This window comes from Sphaerodactylus townsendi, linkage group LG01 (assembly GCF_021028975.2).
Source record: "Sphaerodactylus townsendi isolate TG3544 linkage group LG01, MPM_Stown_v2.3, whole genome shotgun sequence".
NCBI lineage: Eukaryota > Metazoa > Chordata > Lepidosauria > Squamata > Sphaerodactylidae > Sphaerodactylus > Sphaerodactylus townsendi.
In genome coordinates this window covers 138,645,325-138,662,974 of record NC_059425.1, presented here as the reverse complement: position 1 = coordinate 138,662,974, position 17,650 = coordinate 138,645,325, and the positions used below count along the sequence as shown (strand labels likewise).

The 17,650-nt window shown below is 38.1% G+C and overlaps 1 protein-coding gene across 3 annotated transcripts in view; it reads right to left on the bottom strand.

Annotated features, from left to right (window-relative positions):
- Positions 1–484: 484 nt before the first annotated feature.
- The window catches only part of HMGN3 (high mobility group nucleosomal binding domain 3), a 35,655-nt gene continuing 18,489 nt past the window's right edge, over positions 485–17,650 (bottom strand). The window contains exons 2-7 of one of the 3 annotated variants that reach the window (XR_007244408.1): positions 15,296–15,346; positions 9,219–9,248; positions 8,096–8,143; positions 2,660–2,773; positions 2,361–2,542; positions 485–2,106 (exon numbers count right to left, since the gene is read on the bottom strand). Coding sequence is in view for 2 of the 3 variants with exons in the window: in XM_048495529.1 (XP_048351486.1) it covers positions 2,450–2,542; positions 2,660–2,773; positions 8,096–8,143; positions 9,219–9,248; positions 15,296–15,346 (336 nt within the window). In the remaining variant the exon portion in view is untranslated. The other 2 variants (XM_048495541.1, XM_048495529.1) reach the window with 2 other exon arrangements.

Below are 17,650 nucleotides of genomic sequence, written 5' to 3'. Positions count from 1 at the left end.
TCACAGCTTTTGGGATTGAACAATAAATCTCCTGTGTCTTAATTACCTATCTGTAAGATAGAGGATAATAATACCTTCTCACATCAAAGAGATGTTGCAAAGAAATTCATTAGTGTGTGCATGTGTTGAAGATTCAGACTCTGGTGATAGAAGCTAAATAACTAAGTCAATAGGGCTTTACTGTAGGAAGCAAATCACAGAGTAATCACGTGTGCTTTTTAAAAAAAATGAAAAACATTTGAACAATCCAGTGCCTCAGGTCTTTGTCATCAATGAGGCTAATGAAGCTATAATGCATTTGCATAAAACTTGCCTTGAATGTTTATGACTTCTTATTTTACATTCTTATTTTTGCATTGTTTATCATTTTCATTCACCTCTTTAATGTAATTTTGGAAACAGTTGTGCAGATAAGCAGTGGAAATGGAAAGAGCCAATTGTGGGTGGAATAATTCTTGCCAAATACCAAATAAGGACATTAGGGTTGAGTGATAATTACTTCATTTATTGACTGAAACATGCATATATCCCCAAACATTAGGGCCACCAGTTTAGCAATAAAAATAAATGTTACCAAAGGACATAAAATAGGTTCCTTTATCTTCCCCCCCTCCCTCCAGCAAAAATATGTAAGTCCCAGGCAAAAAATGAGAAAAACAGGTGGGAAATCACTAGATGCTTATAATGGGCTGGAGTAGTGTTAACATAGGCATTAAAATTATTTATCTAATTGAACACCAGCAGCACAACCATCAGTTTCTTAAAATATATTTCACCTACATTATCTCTACTAGGTACCACACACAGTGCTTTTAAAAAATGTAGCTTTGATACATTAATCACCAATTGTTCGATAAAGGAGAAGAGAAATTACCAAATCTAGATGAAGAATTGAAGCAAAGGACTGATTCTGTAGACTTAGATGTTTACATAAAAATCATCTCTGATAAAATAAAAAAAGAAAGGATACGGTAGTTTAAAATATGGAGGAATGAAATCAAAGCTGTTCCTCTGTATCTCTCAATCAAGGTATAGATCAATTTGAATTGTGCTTTTACAATACTATAAAGACAATTTAAGTTGATATATTGAAGAAGAATACAGAAAAAGTCCATTGGTATGGTATATTTCTATGCCAGGCCTTTCACAGAGAATGGCTCATCAAGTTCATGCAGCCCATGAGTCACATGTAGTCTACCAGGGGCTCATGAAACTTCCTATTTTGCTTGACTTGCCCCAGCCTGATGGGTTCTGAGGCTTTAGTTTAGGACTCCTATGGTACCTGGCAAGCCATGGTATAGGAGACTGACGTAAACACTTGGATGTGTCACAAATGCTTCGCAATGAGCACAAACCATTTTGCCATTTGCCTACATACCACTTTGTTGGAATATTAGCATTTATGTCCTCTGGTACACTGATTCTAAACAATGGATCTTATTACCAAGTACATGTATTAAGGTGTAATTCTGACTTTCCATGACCTTTAACAATGATCCTAAGATCACTGAAACCAACTTTTAAATAAGTGTGCTTAGTATCTTTCTAACAAGAGCAAAGTATTTATAAGGCATTTCTCAAATTGATAGAAAATATAGGGAAATTATATCTGCTGGCAAGGAGATTTTTTTGTTTTAAACCAATGGCAAAGAACAGAACATAGTCATCAGGCGGCCATATCTATACATGTTTCATTAAAATCGCAGAAACCTTAAGTACAAAAGCACCACAGATTATTGCTCTAGAAAAACTGCAAGAAAAATCCAAACACTCACAGTAAAAACGTCACCATATGCACTAGACATACATTTCTGGAAAGCAAATATATGGAATGGTTGTCCAATCTTATAAACACCTTTTTCCAATAGTAAGTTGATACTTAAAAAAAAACCCTTGGCAACATTGGGAATTTCTAAAAGCACACGTGTGGAAGGGAAAATGTTCATATACAGTTTGTCAACTTATCATAAGTCCTAAAAAATTAGCATTTACAAAATACTTGATAAAAATATCTTTTAAAAGTTGTCCAAGAGGTGCATAAAATCATCCTCAAATGTTCATGTCCGTTCACACGCACTTGTCTTCTACAGGTTCAGTTCTCTGTGCCTGATAAAAGATAAGGAAAAAAAGTGTTACGGCTTTTTTTTTTACAGCCTAACACCATATTCCTATCTTTCTTTTCCTCAAAAAAAAGTCAGAATGAAAAAAAGAATCCCATCACAAGTGGTCTTTCTTTTTGCTGCAATGATTGCATGCCCCCAATTTTAGGCTACTTTAATGGTATATTTATACAGACAGGACAGCTATAAACACTCTCCAATGTTTTGTTTCCTAATTTGCAAAAGCCATAGAAGCCTTACCTGCCAGCTTCCATTGTTCACCACAACAGCACCAATTTACTACCATTTTCTATTCACTGTACAAGTGCTAAGAATGCTCGGCCCACCCTTTAACTTTCACTTGTTCTAATCTCACCCTTCCTTACTGATAAAATAGCACCTCTGGATGTTGAAACACTAACAGTGGAGCGAGAGATGCGAATCTGTAATAACATCATGGGGCAATAAAAAGAAATATTATGAACATGCTTTCAATGGCTGGAAAAACTGAATTATATAAACACACTGGTGAATCAGCAGGAGCTTTGTGCGTAAAGTACCTCTTCAGCTTTATTTTCACCATTTTCAGATGGTGTAGTACCTTCCTTTGCAGTTTCTTGTTTTTCATCCTTCTTCCCCTTAGCACCTTTGTTAGTCTTTGTTCCAGGTTCCTTCTGATAACAGATCAAAGACAGGGACATATATGTTACTAAGCAGAGGTTTCTTGCTTAATAACAATTCTCCAAACATCCATTAAACAGTAGTCCAACACCACGCTACAAATTAAAGAATCTAAGTTCAGTTCAGGATAATCCTCAGGGTCACCAGAAATCCTAGTTGAAGCATACCCTGCTTTAATTTGTAAAGAGTATTTTGCTTCTACCAGTAAAGCTACAAGATTGAAGGTCATGTACATATTCACATTCTTAAGTGTTTTCCTTCACCACTGTTCCACGTCTTGCAGTGAGATGGGATATGTCATTGTTTTGAGATTTGGAGATCTATCCTTCTCCCGCCTCCTGAGCAAGGATCTAGGTAAGTGGGAAGAAGGATCCACAGTCATTCCTGCCTTCTTTGTTGTTACTCATGAGGAAGTCAACAAAGTGCTGCATATTTCCATCATGTAGATTAGAAGTACAGTTGCAAATGATGAGGAAACACCATGACTGAGAATCACATGAATTGAGTAAGGAAGAAAAAAAAAGCATAAGGAATCTGATGCTTGTGGGTTGACCATTCATTTTGTGAACCACTCTGTAAATCATGGTCCAGAACCAGCTATACTACAGCTAGAAGAGATGACTGGTAGTGGAAAGGGCTGTCAAGTCACAGCTGACTTATGGTGAGTGTCCTTGCAGAGTTTTCCAGATAAGATATATTCATTGCCTGCCTCTGCATAACAACCCTGGACTTACCCAACTGAGAGGGAAACACACTATCCCTTTAATGTGTTCAATGTGTTAAAACCTCTTGATTAGACAGTCTGGTGAGAGTTAGAGATGACAGGGGGGCACAAAACTCATGGTGGGGAATCAAATCTTCCCCCTGCTTGGGGGGAAATCCCACCCCCTTCCCCAGCATTGCTGATGACAACAACCCAGGCTCAGTGAGGCTGCCGATGTTCTCCTCACCTGCATGTTATTAAAAATGGTGGGTGAGAGGATTAAACCCTTCAAACCTGAGGAATCCTCCAAGTCCATGGGCACAAATGATACTCAGGTCAATCACCCACCCCCCATCCAGCATGATCTCAGTATCTGCACTAAAGGGAGTAGAGAATAAACCAAATTCATATATAGACCCATGCAGGACCATTTGATAGGACCATTATCTCCAGGCATTTTGCACCATGTTTAAATCTTCTGCTACTATAGAAACATAGATTCCCTAACTGTCTCCACAAAATGATAAACCGTTAAGAGGGAAATCCAGCTATTTTTATAAACAGAAAGGGAGAGTTGTGATTCTTACACAATTAAAATGATGTATCATTAGAGATGTGAATGTCTGTATAAGGTCTGTATAATATCCAGACAAAATCAGTCATGTTTGGTTTTTTTACCCAAAAAGACTCTTCTCTTCCAGTTTTTCAAGAGGATAAATTGGAAATGTGGGGGACATTAAAAAAAGCTCACATAAAATATTTTCTTTTGGAATGAATGGAATGTTTTTTAGAGATAATGATTTACTTAATGATGAAGATTTTTGGAGAACTCAAATAATTACATGGGCCAAATGGATTGGTCTCACACATCTAAAACATAACAGGGAAATGAGTGGTTCTATAAAACATGGATTCAGCCTCCTGCCATCCTTATTAAAGAACTACAAGATTTTAATTTGTAAAGTACTATGTACATTTGAATTTCACTATATAAATCAGATCATCATAGCCATGTTATTAGAACTATCCACTACTTGCAGCATTTTGACTAGATTCATTGATTAAACGGTAGCAGAGTTGCTGAGTACATTTTAATAAATTTAATGTTACTTTATTATTGAAAAGTCAGTTTTGTTTTTGGAGGCTCTTTTGCAAGGGAAACATTTAACTCTGCTCAGGTTGATAGTTCAAAGGATAAAAAGAAGGGGGCTTTCAAATGGTAACAATCAAGGTGTCCCTCCCCCCAGTACAGCAGATAGCTGAAGGAGTTTGAGGCTTCTAGGGGGGGCTTCCTGGGGTAATAAAGGGACACAACTTGCTCTGATCAGGATCCGGTAAATTTTAAAAGTAACACTTAGATGTTTTTTCCAACAATAAACAAAAAAGCAGGGATTGCACATCACTTGTTGGCCACTGATAGGGAACAAGTATGAGATTTTCAGGAATTGTCCACATATTATTGTGCATTTGTCATATTGTCTGCACGTGGTATATCCAAATCAGGCACCCACTAGCCTGCGGATAAGCTTTTAAAAACCACTCCTTCAACCAATCTCCTTGGGCAGCAACTTCTTAAAAAGGAGCTCCACCCAACAACTAAAATGGACAATTGAGATTATTGTGATATGTGTACATAAGAATGATGCATATTCATGTGTATCATTAATCTTCACCTTTAACGCCTATTTACAAAGTTTGAGATTCCCAATAGTTTTATTTCATGCTGCTTGTTTTAGTATCTGTCACACTCAGATCTCCTTTTGATAATGACCATGATATTACAAACACAGCCACATATCCCAGAAAGAAATGGGCAAACCAGAAGCCTCTAATCATCTAGAGTAATGCTTAATTGTATATGCCTGCATATAACATGGAGGGGAATCCAGATGCAAGAAGAACTATCCTCCTTTTTAGAACGGGGCTGATTTCACATTCCCAAAGAAAGTAATCACACTTGATCTCTGTGATCAATTTTGTACAATTTTTGTACAACTTTGTACAATTTCAGTGACACGCAACCTGATTCGGGTAGGAATGAAATCAGGAATTACTGCTTTGCTTTTAGTGTGTTGCCCTATGTATAGTGTAGCATTTATTTTATTTTTGTATTTTTATGCCTTCTTTGTTGTATTGTTGCATTTTTATGCCATCTTTGTACTTGCTTTCAAATTTATGTATTTATGCTTTTAAAATGTTTATATTTATAGTAATTTATTGTATTTTTGGATTGTTTTTATTGTAAGCCGCCTTGAGTCACTGAAATATGGCAGGGTAGAAATGTAAAATAAATAAAAAATTGGGGCATTCTAGATGTCCTATTCTGCTCCTCTCTAACCTTACTGTTGAGGTAGCAATGAACATGAATGAGAGCATCTCTTATGGAAAGGTAATTTTTTTGCCATGTTGGGAGAGAGGATAATATGATATGGAGCTGAGTTTTGAAAAAGTGAAAAATTATTGAGAGCTATACAAACTATAGTAATAAACTGTAAAGCACAGCCCTTAAAAATAAAACTTCATAATATGTGTTTGTTTTTGTTTCTTTGTATATCTTTTGATATAAGATATCAAAGATATTTTTGTTTCTTTTTATATCTTTTTATATAAGATAAAATATATCTTTTTATATCTTTTGTTTCTTTTTATATCTTTTTATATCTATCACTATAGACTCAGCTTTGCATAACATCAGATGATACATGTGCTAGTTCCAGTTCTGTTAAATATTTATCAACCAGGCCTCACATGCGCCTTTCATCTTCCACACTGGCGTACTGGCGCTACAGTTCCAGACAATATCTGTAGAATGAGCTAAATCTGATGGAAGATACTTTGGAAAAATCACCACCATGCTTCAGGGTAAACCTGCTGTGAAACTGAGATGTCAGAAAAGAAGTAGTAGCATTGAGGCTGCTGTTTAAAGAAAATAACTCAAAAATTTCACTCAGTGTGCCCAAGAGATCACATATTCCTCAGCCAATGCCCTTAAGAATCTGTTTTATTCTTGCATCTTAGTGAAGTTCAAAATTTGTTACAGTTATATCAGTAATACTGATGATGCAGAAATGGTTAATATAATGATTATATAAGATAACAGTGATGGTTAATTTGTTTGTATATATGTACTTGTTCACATACATATACACTGGAGTTGTAACTAAATATAATCCACAGACAACACAAGAAGAGGACTTCTCTTTCTTACTCCTATAATTAGCTACAGCAGCTAGGATTTTATGGTGCAAAAGGAAGTTCACACTGAAATGCTCGCCACCTTTCCCAGCAGTCCTGGATCCTCAAAGTGCTGATGCTGGAAAGAGCTGCAGTTATGAGAGGAACCAGGCAAAATAGCCCATTCCTTCCGCTTCATTCATTTAGCAATATTTAAGCTGATGCAAGAAATTCTGCTGGTACAGGAGTAGCTTCTCATTCCTTCAATTTCATACGGATAAGTCCTGAAGCCTCAACTTTACTGTTTTCTCACTAGCCTCAAGAGATCTAAGCCTAAGTGTTGGATCCAGAATAGCATTTATATGGGGGTAAAAACTTCCACGCACAAATCACAAGTTTTCTTTTCTGTCACAGTCCAAAACAGTCCCAGAAATTCTATTTTTGGGGAGAAGAAACTTTAACAAACAGGATTTCAGGGGGGCATTTTCAGCTGCCATTAGAGGGGGGACCTGTGGGAATGCTATGCTGCATTCAATAGAGTTTTCATTTCTGGACATGGAAGACAATTATGCATGCACGACATATGGCTGTTTGCTTCACAGTGGTTTTTTCCTGCGGTTTTTTGTTTACACAGGAATTCTTCCCCTGACCATTTTGCCTGCCTGCGGCTTTCTTGTTCTTTCCATGGAATCTCCATTGTAGATGTTGCCTGCTGCCTTTTTGGTGGGAGGGGGAGGTCTGGGGGGGAGGTCTAGGGTGGACCATGTAAATTTCATGTCAGTTTCCAGGGTTTATTGCTCTAGCAATAGACTTCCATCATTAAAAAAAAACCCTTCTGATTGTTTTGAAATGGTGGCTGAAGAGTTGGAAAAATTGCTTTTCTGTCGAGGGGGAAAGGTGGGGAGGAGCAGAAAAACCCAAAGAAAGCTTAAGTCACAGATACCTCCTGTGTTTTCCCTGTGATGGGACAGAAAAAGTTACACTTTAGCAGGTTTCTGAAACAGATTCTCTGATCTAAGAGTGTGGTGAATACCAAAGAGGGGGAAATGTGTGCATAACTGAGAATCAGACCCAAAGGGAATGTAAACTGAATGCAAATCACAAGTGTGTAAATGGCTGGTGATTGTCCCTGGTTTGCTTGGGTTAATAAAATAATTATGTTGTAATAATCTCAAAATACAATTCTAAATTTCAAGTACTTTTTCAGAATTTACACAGTGGAATAATGGCATTTACTGATAATCAGTTGTTTCTTTTTCTTCTGTTAACCATAATTTCATTCATTTACTTTAGAATGTAACCTCTTCTATTCCAAGTAAACAGGTTTAAAAATAAGTATTAAGAATCTTTATTAAATTCATATAGACTAGAGTCAGCAAGCAAATGTAGATATGAGAATTTTTTTTAAAAAAAACTTGAGTTAGAATTTTTTTTTTACCTTAGTGGTTTTCCTTGGCTTGGGCTCAGGTTTTGGCGGAGCTGGTTTCTAGGAAATAGTTTCAGATAGTTCCACAGTTAGTAGTTACCAGCCACTTTCCTCCTTTTCAGGTTTCTTAACATGTAACACCAAAGAAGCCAGAAATGACTTCTGTAGATATGTTTCCACATCTTAATCAAAGTTCCCTCTTAATCTATGTCAGATTGGCTGAAAAGTCATTTGTCTATTATTCATGCTATCTCTTACACTACAAGAATCCTTTCCAAGTAACCTCTTGAAATTGTTGCTCTGAGTTTTTGCATTTACACATTCACAGGAACATACAGTGAATATTTTCCCTGAAAAGGAAATGAAGAAACAGCCAACCAAAGCAGGTATTACCAAAAACCTTTTGGAAAACTGACAACCCAAACACTACACTGACTTGTAACAGAACGTAGCCCTGGTGCTACCAATCTTGATGACATCCAAAAATATGAAAGATGGTTTCTTGTGCATTTGGCTATTTTGATAACAGTGAATAGGCAACAGTGTGTGGGAAGGGACTCTGGCCAAAAAAACACTTTGAGATCCAGAGATGTTCTTCTAATATCCTGGTATCTGTTGAACGTGATAACTTTCACCTAGAGGGTGGGTTGGGACACAGGAGCCAACTGTCTAATTTGAATTGAGTGAAAAAGCAGACAGAGAGAAAGAGTTAACTAAACTGGGATGTCACCTTGGAGTTGACACAGAGTTCTTTTCTGGGAATTTAAAGCAGGAATAGTGGTTTTACAGACTATTGCAGGCACATTACTTGCTTGAGTCTCCTGCAGGAGAGAAAGGGGGGATATAAATCCAAACTCTTCTTCTTCTTCTTCTTCCACTGTGATGTACTTGTATATTTATATGTTTAAAACAGCCCTATGCTCGTTCCAGTGCTCTTTTTGTCATCAAAGAGAAACTCCCAGTTGTTGTCCTAAACAATTACACCCATCAAAGTCTTAATAGATAACTCTGCCCATAGAATTTTCAACAAGGTCATATTGCCTTACCAATCATCACTTGGCATGGCAGTGCCAACTTGTATTGTTTTGAATGAGACATTGCCTTCATATTTACACAAACTCTTTTAAATACTTACAGCTGACAATCTTGCAGATCGCCTTGTTGGCTAAAAAAGGGAAAGAAAATATCTTTGTAGATTTGCAGCAGTTCACATCCAAACAAGGTAAAAATCTGTCACTCATTTCCCACCAAATAAAATGTACCTGTAAGACAACAGAAGTATTGTGTTATGAAACACAAAGGTCTTTGCATTTTTTAAGGACAAAATGCACTTGTCCAAGGAGAAAGTTCATTCATTTAATACATTTTGGATTCCTGTAATACTTCTCAGTTCTGTCCAGCCCAGTAAACATGATTTCACACAGCGTGAATTCACTGTTAATAGAAGTTAATACCAAACAACAACAAAATTCCAAAACAATGTTTTGCAAGCCAAATAATATTCCCTTGCAAATTATCTGTAGTTTTCAAAGAAAGAAAAATCATACTCTGAAACTCCACTACTGCACATTAACTGAAGTTCATCTAGACTATTTTTATATTGTTCAACTAAACTGCTAATGCATAAGCATTTATAATTTGCTGGGGCAGAATTTGGATTCCCTTTAAACAAAATATTAAGAATCTTGATTCAAGCGATCACTATCCAACACTCACAGCAGAAAACATCGTGCTCATTAATGTTTAATTTATTTTACCTTTTAGAAATAGAAATAGGGTGAGAGCTCAGGCCATGAGCGTGAAAAGCAATCACTGCTGCTGAACAATAGACTTGTTTGGAAAAGCTGAGGAATTGCAGTAAAATTATGAGTCCTTTCTTAACAGCAATCTGCAACCTCAAACATGTCAAAATAAGGCAGGATGACATAGCATGTGTGTGTGCAAGTTCACAGCCTTCACTGTTAGGGACCATCCCCTCAACTGCGAACTGCAAACCCCTTCAGCCTCATCTGATCCTGACTCCACCTCTGCCAGCCTCCGAATGGGGGTTAGGAGCCTTGAGACAAGAGCTACCAGTTTATAATTAAAAGAATGAATTATCAATACAAAAACCACAACCATTAAAACAAGCCGGGGGACATAAAAATAGAGTGAAACTTTCCATGGCACAGAGGCAGACAATAAAACAGCTGAAAGATAAAATCCCTAATTAAAATCCTGGGTTAAAAAATATTTTTGGCCTGGTGCCTAAAAGACAGCTGCCAGGTGAGTTTCAAAGTGTAGGGCTATTGCAAACACAAGGTGCTGCCACAGAAAAGCTCTATTTCTACCTTGCAAGGTATGGACAGTAAATGTGGTCTTTCTGGTACCACGGCCCCAAGGCTTTTAAGGCTCAAAGATAAGAACAAGCATTTTAAATTGTGACTGGAAACAGATGGGTAGCCCCTGCAGATCTTTCAGAACAGTGGTAACACAATCCCTATAACCAACCAGTTACAATAATCTGGCCATCAAATTTTGTATCAATAAAAAGTTTTCAGACTGTTTTCAAAGCCAGCCCTATAAACTTCTCCATGTTAAAGTAATCTAAATTGGATTTGATAAAGCCAGGTCATGCTTTCCAAAAATGTTTGTAATCAATGTATCAGCCAAGCTCATAAAAGAAACTACAGGCCACAGCGGATTCCTGAGTCTCTAATCATTGGCCAGAATCCAGCAGTACACCCAAGCTACAAACCTGCTCCTTCAAAGAGAATGCAGTACCCTCCAGGACAGTCTACCCTGACCAACAGCATCTCGACTATTCTGCATTAAGCTTCAGTTTATTGGTCCTCATTGATTAAGGGATCATAAACTTCTCTAGACATCCATTCAGGGCTTCACAGAGCCACCTGACTCAACCTTCAAGGGGACAAAGAGTTGGATATCATCTGTATATTAATGATATCTCAGTCCAAATCCCCAGATGACATAGATGTTTAATGCAGATATTAAACAACATGGGGGGAAAGGTGGAAACCTGCATAAATGTCATGGAGCCCATGAACAGGTTCCCAGGCCACCTTCTGGAACTGGTCAGTCATGTAAGAGCAGAAGCAATAAAGCATGGTACCCCCACCCAAACCACCCAGCCCATCCAGAAGAATACCATGGATAATAATGTCAAAAGCCACTTAGAGCCCAGGAGAATCAACAGGGACTCAATTCCCGAACACTTTTCTAATCATTATCAGTCAGGCTGACCAAGGCCATTCTCATCCCAAACCCAAGTCTGAATTCAGACTGAAATTAATCATCCTCCTCCAAGACTGTCTGATGCTGCACAGCCACCACAAGATTTTAAAAAATAATTGTTATTAATTTTCTCAATATAGCTGTACACCGAATTAGAAAAAAGGAAACAGAACCAATAACCATAAAACCAGGACACAACAGAACAGAACATGACATATAAACATAATACCATTTTGAGAGAAAACCTTCTATCCTTTATTTCCCATCTAACATTCTGTTCTTTGATGATTTCATTAACAGCCATTGATATATATCAATTTAACAATTTATTGTCGAAGGCTTTCACGGCTGGAATCACTTGGGTGCTGTGTGGTTTCCGGGCTGTATTGTCCTCTGAAGATGCCAGCCACAGATACAGGCGAAACGTCAGGAGAGAATGCTGCTAGAACACGGCCATACAGCCCGGAAACCACACAGCACCCAAATTTAACAATTATTTATAACCTTAACTATTAACATATTTACATTATTGATTCAGCCGCATACTGAGATCTTTGCCCAATAGCAGAACATTCGCAACCAAACAATAGTTATTTAAGTAATTCATATCCAAGGATGCCTTTTCTCTGGGAAGGGCCTCAATATTGCTTATTTCAAAGCAGATGGAACTATGCCTTCCCACAGAGAGGCATTTATTATCTCCTGAAAGTTAGAGGCACCCTCTACTGGTCTCCGTGGTCTGGACTGGTAGTAGAAAGTTCTGAGAAGTCACAGCTGACTTGTGGCAAAACCACAGGAATCCCAAAAAATCATTGTTTGGTCGTGGTGGGGCAGGGGGGGCCGCTCATGGGGGGGCAAACTCAGGTTTTGCCCACGGGCTCCAATTTGCCTAGATATGCCTCTGTGTGGCATCAGTGGTGGAGGTTTTTTTTCTGGATTCCATGAACACCAATGGGCTATGCCATACCAATGGACTCCATTAACACCATTGGGTTTCACTGCCATAACTTTTTGCTGGTTCCAGAGGGCATTCCCTGGCTGCGGCAGCTTAGGGAGTCAACTAACTGCTGCCAAGAGCCTGTCTCTTGCCAGCACAGGGCCTTGTTCAGGCAGCACTCCAGCCTAGGGTAGGGGTCATAGCAGTTCCACATTATGTCACTGTGCTGGCACAACAGCCAGCTTCCTAAACCCCACTCTGGATTGCATTATAAAACATATTTAGCTCCCTACATACATCTAGCTTAATTTACTAATATCTTGCAGGAAGAATGGTTGATTTCAATAGAAAGGCTAGCACATTATACAAATATCTTTGCATGCATGGATGCACCCCTTCTGTAGCAGTTAAAGGCATAGCCCAAGTGACAAAAGCTCCACTGGAGTGTATTCTTTATACCCATTTCAGGCTGAAGCAATTGTTCAATCTGTAACTATCATTTCCTTCTAGAGCTTAGACTAGCGGTTGCTAATCTTCTCAAAAACATTTTCTACTATATAAGCATCTTTTTTAAAAAAAACTTAGCTTCAAGCTACCTTCATGGGCCTCATTAAATACAAATATCCCTTTGGAAGAACACTGTCTACTTTGGAAGACAGACAATTTCTAAATTAATTGTCCTAGGTATCTGTCCTAGGTATAAAAACTGGCCTTGCAAATTGAGAGCTTTTCAAATGAGAGAAAATCATAAGTAAATTCGAATGAACATGTCTCATCTACTAAGATATAATTTAATGTTGAAGCTTCCTCTATTAAAGGCTCCTAATACAAGTAGAGAGAAAAATTTTCTTTAAAATCTCAGGATTCTATACTGGGCCTTATAGACACTTGCCCTTTACTCCAATATTATACTGTTTCTGCCACAAAAAAATTTGCAGTTACAAAATATATTGTATTCTGATGATCAATGACAATTAACAGTCTATGGCAATTTGCTCAAAATTACCCTCAATGGCCACCATGATTCAACACTGTAAAAATCCAATAGAAAGGTAATTGTTAAATTTGATGGTACAGCTGTTTTCCAGCTTGATTTCTACCAATGTGTCAACAGTGTCCCACAAGAACGGAAACATTTAAAAAAAAACCCAAAAGAATGTGAAATCAGACAATATTTGCTAAAGATTTAACAAAAGGAGTGGAACAGACAGGATTTTATGGTGATAGACAGAAGAAACTACTTCAAGTATTCCTGCCCTAGAGGATCCCACCCAGTGGTGACAATTCTGAGGAACAGATCACGACATTTATGCGGCTTCAGTAGCAGTCCCTTGAAATGAGCTGACACTTTGCCAGAAAGAAAGTTCATTTGCACAGCCAACATGCCCTCAGCGATAAGAATCGTCCAGCTCTCAGTGTGTATTTGCATATAACTTTGGATTTGCAAGAGGGCATCAGATTTGACAAAGAAGCCAAGACACAGCACTTTATGTTTCCTATCATTATACTGAACTAAAGGTGCAAGAATGTAAACGCTGGTATCATAAAATCATCATCATCAAGGCTTCATCCAGACCCTTATTAGTGCAACACCCTAAAGAACTGTTTTGTCCCCCTCATCTCCTATTATGAACATGTAGGCACGTGTGGAAGCAATGCAGCAGGCTGTCACAAGGAATACAACCCAGCACACTGAGTGTCCATGCCTTGATTGGGGGTGGGGGAGACATTTTTGGTCAAGCAGTTAGTATTCATATAGATGGATTTTTTAAGTGTTCAAGACGCCGAACATTGCATATGCCACAGGAATTTGTAAAGTGGATCAGTACTGCAGTCCATCAGCTAACAGATTGAGCTGTGAACCAGGAAATGCCCTGTTTAAATCGTGCCTCTGCCATAAACGTAATAAATAGCCTTAGGTAAACTACTGCCTCTTAGCATTCTCCCCTGCCACTTCAGTATGGAGATAATTACAGATTCTTTATGTAAGATTTACTGAGATAGAATGAATGAGATTACCTGAGCATTTTAAATCACTATACCAATACAAAATATCATTCCTGTGCTGTCAGTGAATGCTGCTGAGAGAATAATGGTTAACTTTAAACTTTAACCAATAGCAACTAACGTGTTTCTGGCTCAGACAACATTTGAACGGTCTCTCACACACCATCAGCTGTCGTCTGAAATCAAAATCAACAATCTTGACACCCCTCTTCATACAAACCAGTTTCTAGCTTTTATTGTTGCAAAGGGAAACTGAAATTGTGAAGGCAAAAACAGTCACCTTTCAGGAGTCATAGGGTCTCCATGCAAGAGAAAAAGTTCCCATGTTTTCACAGCTCCCCTTCCCTCTCCAAAACCAAAAAGAAGCAGGATAGTGCTGTAAAATAATTTACAGAATTTAAGGTGTATAATGCAACACATAGAAATCATAGACCGGTTTGGTTTGAAAGCACATGGTACATCAACCTTGCTGAAGCCACACAGGACTGTAAACATCCTGGGAACATCATCTAAGTGACTGTGAGTTCCACGATGGCTAGAAAAAATATTAAAAATAAATAAGAATAATCAATGAGAAAGGAAAATGGGAAGATAATTGTCATGTACATCCACCAGTTCCACTTCGCTATAGAAAGGGAAAGAGAACAGAGGCTTGATCTGAAGGTACATGATGGTGGTCCTGATGAACCAGAACAAGCCTGGATCTGATCCATGCCTGGATGGGAGACTTCCTACAAAACCCCTGAACTCCAAGATGGAAAGTCTGTGCTACAAATGCCATAAACTAATAATAGACAGGGTTCCTGAATTTTTAAATCCAGAATATAGGTCACCATACTGCAAAATCTAAACTTTCTCTTTGACACAGTACACAAAAACCACCAGGTTAATGCCCCCTTTACCAGTTTGGTATTACTCTGCTTTGAACTGGGCTTTGGTTGCAGTTTAACCCAGTTTATGCAGTTCTGTAGTATTACATTTATGAAGTGATCAATAAAAGAAGGAATTAGTGGGAAAGAAGGAGTCACACTTGCCTCTTGCTTCGTTAGTTTTGCAGCTTCCTTGCCTTCAGCACCCTCTGGAGACTAGAAAGAAAATGATAAAAGCACATTGGTCACATTACATTCTACTTAATTAGAATAGCTATTAAAGAAAAAATTAGAAAACAACAAACCTCATGTTATAATTCCTTGTACGCTAACACTTCCAAAGATGTTTTCTGGTGCCATTTTATTATACATATTGATTTTTCAAGCAGCAAATGAAGCTTTATCAGTCACTTCTGGTAAGAAAATGCAAATGCAGCCTTGATTACATGGAAAAATATTAATAAGCTATTTGCTGTCGGCCAGCAGTAAACTGCAGTTTGGACAGCTGATTTGACCCTGTGAGTTTAAAAATATTTATTCAAGTGGGTTTTTAATTTTTCATAAATATAGAACAACTAGTTTGTTTTAACAGTAAATGTAAACAACAACATGCCCCCTACAGCCTTTACTAATAGCCCAACAGTTCAATGGTGTTGGTTAGACTGAGATGGAGTAATATAAGGATTATTTAAATATCCCTTAATTCTAGATCAATATGCAGACAAAATGGTGCTGATTAAATATGTAGTTCCCTTCCATTTACACATGGCACAGCACATCACTTTAAACAAATGGCAGATTTACAAGACTGCACTCAAACACATCTTAAAGCTTCCAGACTCCCAGGCTATAAATAAGTGCTAACTCCTTGTGTGTATTAAACTTTAGGGTGGCAAAAATAAAGCTTGCTAAAAAGTCTTTAGATTGGCTGCCTTGTAGCACACACACACAAACACACACAAAACAAAAAGAAATTGCTTGCATCAGGGACAATCACCAGCTCATTAACAAGGGCCAACTCCTGGCTCTTTAGGGAGCTGAAGTAGTTAGTAGCTGGTAAGAAAACGGTATGAAGGGCAGCCTTAAGACTGAACTTCAAAAGGGCATAGAAAACCACAGGGAAATAAAACACTACTCTTCCCACACATACAGACTTTACTAATAATTAAGAGACTAATCAAGCAGAAGAGATAAACAGGCCAAAACAAGTTAAGGAAATTGTTTTTCAGAGGCCTCCTGCCTTGGACTTAGCTAAGCAGCCACCAAGTGATCACTCCATTCTCAACCAAGCTAATCTAGTTGGTGACTTCATAAAACAGATTTGTCAACAAACAGATTTGCACTTAGTTGATAGCTGCACCTAGTTGACAGCTACTGAGAGCCTTAAGCATACTAGCGAACTAAATCCAATCATGTTTGTGTTACAAACTACAATCCTAGAATGTGATTTTTGAATCTCATGTTTGAAAGAGGTGTGCTCCAGACTTTGAAAGGTTTTAGCCTCAAGATATAATATAAATACACATTTAAAATGGCATTGGCAGAAGTATGAGTGCTGTAAAGAGGCATAAGTAGCCTAAACAATTCATTTGCACAAGTACAGCATTCCACTTTATTTTGCAACAACAAAACACCATTGAAGAGATTTAACAACAAAGCTATATTTTACAAAACAGATATTTATAGAATAAGAAAGGAAAGTTTTTGCCCCCTTCTCTAGACCTGTCCTCACAGAAAAGCCCTGTCTGGGAGCAGGAAGGGAAGACCCTGTAAAGAGCCTGCTCAAAACTAATGGACCAAAAGAGCAGCGGAGGAGCGCAATTATAGCAATGCTCAGTCTCGCCTCAGGTTTGAGGACAAAAAGAATCATAAGATAAGAAATAGGACCAAGCGGAACTAAAGCTAGCTTCAGCTGTCAACTAAGAACCCACAAGCAGACAGCCCTTCATCAGCTCGCTAATGATGCTACCACCATTTCCCCACTGTTTGTTGTTGTTTTAAGATTTGAGTTTTTTCAAGAGAAACAATAATATGAGAGAAAGAGGAGAAGGAAGATAGACCAGAGAGAGAGAGAGAAACACACTGGGGGGAAAACTAAAAGTTGATTAGCTATTGACTCATAAACGGAAAACAACAGGAAACGCACTATCCCCTGCCACAAGTGGAAGGAGACTTCCATGTGGCTTCCACTTCCTGCCCAACCAACTGCATGCAAAATCCATGTTGGGAGAAGTTTTGGAAAAGTGTTTGTTCTTCCATGACAACTGCCTGTACTAGGAATGTCCCAATACAGGTGTTAGCTGCTTCCTCCCAAGTTTCTGTTCTGCAGGTCTGCATGAGGACACACTTGTCCAATGGCAGATTGGATTGGATAGATTGTGTTCGCCCATTTTCAGTTGACTAAGGAACAATTCAAACATATGCTCTATAACTTATGTCTTACTGTTTCATTACTCAACACAAGCATGTCTGCCATTATGGCATGCTATTCATTATTCATATGAAGTCGAGGGTCACAGT